The 6,300-nt window shown below is 39.4% G+C and overlaps 1 protein-coding gene across 1 annotated transcript in view; it reads right to left on the bottom strand.

Moving 5' to 3' along the window:
- The window catches only part of st14a (ST14 transmembrane serine protease matriptase a), an 11,802-nt gene continuing 5,502 nt past the window's right edge, over window positions 1-6,300 (bottom strand). The window contains exons 6-20 of the mRNA XM_057348601.1: window positions 6,077-6,246; window positions 5,425-5,457; window positions 5,071-5,305; window positions 4,797-4,939; window positions 4,605-4,708; window positions 4,422-4,522; window positions 4,018-4,148; window positions 2,956-3,060; window positions 2,745-2,852; window positions 2,545-2,658; window positions 2,325-2,441; window positions 2,047-2,230; window positions 1,604-1,872; window positions 997-1,133; window positions 1-863 (exon numbers count right to left, since the gene is read on the bottom strand). Of these exons, the coding sequence (XP_057204584.1) occupies window positions 705-863; window positions 997-1,133; window positions 1,604-1,872; window positions 2,047-2,230; window positions 2,325-2,441; window positions 2,545-2,658; window positions 2,745-2,852; window positions 2,956-3,060; window positions 4,018-4,148; window positions 4,422-4,522; window positions 4,605-4,708; window positions 4,797-4,939; window positions 5,071-5,305; window positions 5,425-5,457; window positions 6,077-6,246 (2,110 nt within the window). The 3' untranslated portion in view covers window positions 1-704. The remainder of the gene's footprint in view (window positions 864-996; window positions 1,134-1,603; window positions 1,873-2,046; window positions 2,231-2,324; window positions 2,442-2,544; window positions 2,659-2,744; window positions 2,853-2,955; window positions 3,061-4,017; window positions 4,149-4,421; window positions 4,523-4,604; window positions 4,709-4,796; window positions 4,940-5,070; window positions 5,306-5,424; window positions 5,458-6,076; window positions 6,247-6,300) is intronic.

Below are 6,300 nucleotides of genomic sequence, written 5' to 3'. Positions count from 1 at the left end.
AGACAATATTACACATTTTGTACAACATTGACCAGAAACATTTTATTAGTGAAAAATTATTGATTTGTTGAATCATGTATGAAAGCATATATGCAATGCTTTGATTGCTAAATTCATTTTTGAATATTTAAAAATAGTCCCAGTAAAAACAGACTCTCAGACATTTAACAGACACATATTTTGATGCACACAAAGCAAGACACACTTCAAGTATTTCTACAAGTCACTAAACCATAATTTTAAGTCACAGCACATGGCATATACATTTTGCAACCGTCATGAAACAGCAACAAGAGAAAAGCACTGTAATTGTTCACATTTAACCGAGTATGAGCCAGAAATACAAACCCCATGACCCTAAGAAAACAAAAATGATTCAATCACATTAAAAAACAACACATAGATGAACTTCACTTAAAGAATGTGGTTGCTAAAACAACTACTCTTTATAAAGGAAAAAATAAGACATTTATTTACATTTTAAGACAAAATAAAACCCTCATACCGCTCCTTATAAAATATACAAATATATAAAACTGTTTTTGGACGAATGCAAAACAGGTTAAAAAGTCCATCTTTCTGTTCACACACCATAATGATGTTAAATCCGAAAGGTAGAACTGGGTTTTGGTGTACGTCAATATTAACACATCAGAAATGCCAAAACTGTCCATTAAATTTCTCAGTCCACCATAATCCACAAATTAAACTCCCGTCTTCTCTTTGATCCAACCCCGGAACTTTGGAACCGTCGTGTAAAGGCCCGGCTTGTCTTTACGGGCACAACCGTCACCCCAGCTCACAACTCCAGCCAAGTACATCCGGTCATTTATGGTAAAGATCATAGGACCACCTGAGTCACCCTAAAAAAAGAAAAACACAGTTTCAGTTGTTTAAAAAAAAAAAAAGAGCACAATGCTGCTTATCTGTGTGCATTTGTGCTAAATGATTAGAATCACTGCCACTGTTTAACTGTGTTTGAAAAGTTTCACACACCTGGCAAGCATCCATTTGTCCTGTGAGAATGCCAGCGCACGTCATTCGAGATGTTACCTGACCGTTCATTAGTTTATTACACACCGTGGCATTGATAACCCGAACTGATACTTTCTGCAACACATTCGCTCCAGTGCCTGTAATACACACACAGTATTTAGAGGTTTTTTGGCATTATTACACTTGCACAGTATACGGTATTGCACAGTATTGCCTTGAATCCTTATTTTCACAATGCATCTAAACTCTTTTGTTTTGTGATTTTCATTCATCTCAATGAAGATTCGCCATTAATGTAAAACACTAACAGCGATTGTACTATATTGCACTAAAAATAAATGCATTACAAATTAAATAGATTTATTTTCTGCATTACACTCATGAGGATCTAAAAGTGGAAATGTGCTTGAATGCTCTTAAATGTCAATGCAAAAACTCCCCAAGGTCCCAAAAATAAACCTCCCCATCTTCTATTTTAAAACATAGATTTCCACTTGATTTTGGGCACATGGACTGTTCTTGAGTCCATGCGTTTTCATAAGATCCTCCTGAATAGCTAACTAAGTGTTACTCTCCGTTATTGTTTAATCACAAATCCTTCACTGACCCCCTTCTCGTATGGCACCCCAGCCAGAGACGGTGACAGTTGAGCCAGCAGGGAAAACATCAGCAGCAGAAGGCAGGCAGATGGGCCGAATGGTATCGCTGTAGGTCACTGGTGATTCCAGCTCCATTACAGCGATGTCATAGTCATACGTGTAGGGGTTGTAGGACGGGTGAGCAATGACTTGTTTGATGTTTCTTCTTGTTGCGGTCTGTTTCGATTTCTGTGTGTGGAGACCTAGATACGCCTCCCATGCGCCCGGTTGAGAATACCTGAGAAATTAATCGATATTCAGAAGTGAACATCATCTCATCCACTTAAGAGGTGATATACAGTGACCCCAAAATCTGGGGCTCTAATTAACTTGAAGAAATATAACGGATATGAATAAATTGACCATTACAGTTTTCTTTGTTCAGAGAAAAGACAAACTAAGGAATACACACTTAAATTTGCCGTCGTCCTGCACGCAGTGGGCAGCCGTTACGAGCCAGCGTTCATTGATTATTGACCCGCCACAAACGTGCCCCATGTTCTTAATGTGAAGGCTGACAAGCCATGGGAACTCGCCCTCCACTGCGTCCTGTCCACCCACAATACGAGATGACTTGAATGCTTTCTTTCCACATTCTAGAAGAGAATAAATGAAAAGAAAGTAGACAGGCAGAAGGTTATGTGGTGTCTGTGTTAACAGTAACATCATGGTGTCATGGATGATACGCACTGCAGTTGGCCTCGTCCGATGAATCGCCACAGTCGTCTTGCCCGTCGCACTGGGCGTTCTGTTTGGTGATACATTTGCCGTTGCCGCACGAAAACGTTGAGACGGTACAGGTCATGTCTGTTCAAGAGTAATGTCAGAACAATGAGAACAGAACAGTGCAAACACCTCTTATTGAAATAGTTTTTTGACTGTAACGTCATGTAGCGTAAAGTTTGGTTACCTCTTGCACAGCCCTCCTCATCCGATCCATCTTTACAGTCGGGACGGCCGTCACACTTCAGCTTCTCTGAGATGCACTTGTCCGTATTACACTTAAACTCTCCAGCCTTACATCCTGTCAGAGGACAACAGAACAGGTGTGCTTGTGTATCCGTGTTGGGGAAAGCGATCAGAACGAAAACAAAAAAAAAAGTGTCTTACCACAATTAAGTTCATCTGTTTTATCTCCACAGTCATCTATGCCGTCACACTGCCAGAACATGGGCTTACATAAGCCATTTTTGCATTGGATCATGTTGGAGATGCATTCTGAAACAAGAGCACCGGTCTTAGTCAATAAAACTGCGTGCGTGCGTGCGTGCGTGTGTAATTGTGTGTGTGAATAATGCAAAATTGTTGAATGCACGCTTACCGCAGTTTCTCTCGTCGCTGCCGTCTCTGCAATCGTCCCAGCCATCGCACTGGAAAGATTTACTGATACAGCGATTGTTGTTACACTTGAAATGATCCGGGCAGGCTGAGAGATTCAAAACTGAATTTAATTTCCCATGTTCATATTTATTACAATAACAAACAGTCCCCATTACCCAGAGGTTATGATTGCCTTAACGTTTCTATTTCTGAGTGAAACGGAATATCAAAAGAGAAAAACAGAGGGTATGGCTTGTGCTTTTAAGGCAAATTGATTAAAAGTAGGCATTTCATTCAGAAACAAACTTGTGGCAGGCTGACAGCTGGAGAGGAGTTAAAGGGATGGTTCACACAAAATTGCTCACAATGTACTCACTTGTGTCATTTCAAACCTGTATGACTTTGTTTCTTCTGCAGAACACAAAAGAAGATATTTGAAGAATGTTGGTAACCAAACAGCGCCAGTACCCACGGACTTCTATTTAATGGACACAAAACCAATGCAAGTCAATGGGTACCGTCGTGGTTCGGTTACCAACATTCTTCCAAATAACTTCTTTTGTGTTATGCAGAAGAAACAAAGTCATACAGATTTGGAATGACAAGAAGGTGAGAAAAATGATGACATTTTTGGGTGAACTATCACTTTAACAAATGTTTGCCCAACCTATCAAACTGATATTATCAGAGAAAGTTCATAATTCCTGAACGCAAGTACACTTTCAAATTTTGATCTAAGATTACAAAGTTCAAAGATTTTTTGTCAATTGGTCTGCATAGAAGTCTAGAAACTAGTAATATGTACTAACAAAGTAAATAACGTGAATTTTAATTTTATGGGAACTTTAAAGAAACAACACTGGCAGCTATAGTCCAGTTTTCCCACACAATGGCCACAAATGTTATAAAAAATGTGTACATTTATTATCTATATCAGATCATCAGATTTTGTCTATTATTTACATGTTTAATGTGCATGCCAGTCTTTCCTGCAACTCCATTTTACATCTTGCAGTGACTTATGATCTGATTTTGAAAACAAGTCAAGTCAGTCTTTACTTACGATCGGTGGGCTCAAAGGCATCATACGTGGCATTAAATCCTCGATCTACACGTGAGGAATCGGAGTAGAACATAACGGTCATCTTGTTACTGTTGATCATTGTGTTAGCTGGCTGCTGTCCACAAAATTTACTGCAAACAAACAAACAAACATCAACATTCATTGTTAGGTTCAAAAAACAGAACGGCCAAATAAAAGTTATTTAAAATTTATATAAAAGTTATAAAAATTAAAAACACTGAAATATTTAGAATGGTGGTTAATTGAATTATGAACAATATCTAAAATATTTGATGTCACTTTGCCCTAGTCAACCCACAAACAAACACCTCCACCAGAAATGAGTAGTTACTAACAGTTTGAAAAGAGGTATATTAAAATCGAAAGAGTAAACAGCTACTCACTTCTTACCAACCTGTACATAATCTCCTGGGCAAGAATCCTGTACCCCCGTAGACACCAAGAACTTTGAGAATTTCAGCTTGATGAATTTCCCAATGGGAACCTTTAAACAAATATGGAGTTACAGAAGTCTGCCCGATACAGAACTGACATTCAGAAGAGCTGGATGGGTGTCTGTGCCTCACCTCGATGTCCCACTGACAAGTGGTGTTAGGCGAGTAATAATTGGGATAGTTTGGTGATGTGAACGCACCGGAGGAGCCAGTCAATTTACCTCCACACCTGAGCTCTGCGGATGAGGAAGAATAGAATAAAAGCCTACTATACCATCAAACCTACTCAAGTACCTTTCATGTCAGTCAACCAGGAACGTTTACCTTCGCTATCTCGCCTAATCTGAGTGACGCGCCCTCTGAAGCCGGGAAAATTCCCGTTATCATTGGTCACCAAGGTGACAAGCATGACGTTCCGGGATGAGATGAAGACTAAGGGGTCGCTGGGGGAATACAAGCCACATTTCCTGTTTGAGAGGGAGGATAAAAATCATTAGATTGGAATTTATAAATCCACCAGATGGCACTACGTTCACAATGAAAGAGACGTTGAGTCAGTAGATGTTGTTGAAATATAAAGCAGTCCGTGTTCTCTTACTCTGCCATCAGATGTTTGTCCACGGCGACCAGTGAATCATACACTCTCACAAAATCATTCTCACAATTTGACTCTAGTCTGAAGCTGTCAAAAGCCAGCTTGAGGACGTAGCCCGGGTCGCCTCGAAGCTTCCACTGAGATATCGTGTTGGGGGGATACGGGGTGTTAGGGAATCCTGGAGATGTAATGATCTCTTCAGTAAAACCCTGGAGATGCCGAGACTCTTTTCTAGTTGCTGGACAACAAATACAAAACAGATCTCACACATTTATTGTTGCACACAAGCAGTAAGAATCAGAATGTGCATGGAGAAAATATTACAGAATAGAAGCAACAAATAGATGGCGTACTCACGTCTGGCTTTTGAAAACATGCGCGTGTCGAGGGCTGTTGAGGTAAAATCGACAGAAATGTAGTGAATCTGTCAGTCAGTATTTTTGTGGGGTAAAGAAATTAAAACACAGAATATTTAGATTCATCAAGACAACGATTAACCCGATTTAGGGTTACAGATTAAGGCCCGGTTTCACAGACAAGGCTTAAGGCTAGTCCCAGACTAAAATGAATATGTGACTCAATGTAACTTGCCCAGAAGTATCTTAAAATATATCAGTGCCATTGATTTGTCAAGATGCACACCAGTAATGTATTCTTTTAAGGTATTTTAATAAAAGCAACATAAATATCTTAATCTAGTCCTGGCTTAAACTAAACCGTGTCTGTGAAACCGGGCCTTAATGTTTATATATAATTTTAATTAAATTATATAGAAATAAATGTACATTTCTATATGTGTATGTGTTTATGAATACAAAAATAATATGCACCTTACATAGACATATACAGGTGCTGGTCATATAATTAGAATATCATCTTTTGAATATCATTTGATGATATTCTAATTATATGACAAGCACCTGTATTATGTAAACAAAAACTTTTATTCTGGATACACTTTTAATCATTGCACGTCCCTCTGTGTTGTGGGTGGTGATGTATATCACACCTGAGGCCACGACGGTGTCAAACTGCAGGGTCCCTGGACTTTTCGTGAAACGACCCAGTAGTTTATTGTTGTACTTTTCACTCAAACTGCTTATGGCCTGATCCACCGTTCCTTCCTGTCCCACTGGAACACCAAACTCTGACTCATAGTAAGCTATTACACTGCCCTCACTGGAGAGAGAGAGAGAGAGAGAGAGAGAGAGAGAGAGAGAGAGAGAGAGAGAG

The sequence above is a fragment of the Triplophysa rosa genome, linkage group LG12 (assembly GCF_024868665.1).
Source record: "Triplophysa rosa linkage group LG12, Trosa_1v2, whole genome shotgun sequence".
Taxonomy (NCBI): Eukaryota; Metazoa; Chordata; class Actinopteri; order Cypriniformes; family Nemacheilidae; genus Triplophysa; species Triplophysa rosa.
Note: the sequence above shows the minus strand (reverse complement) of the source record. Positions and strands in the feature narration are given on the sequence as shown.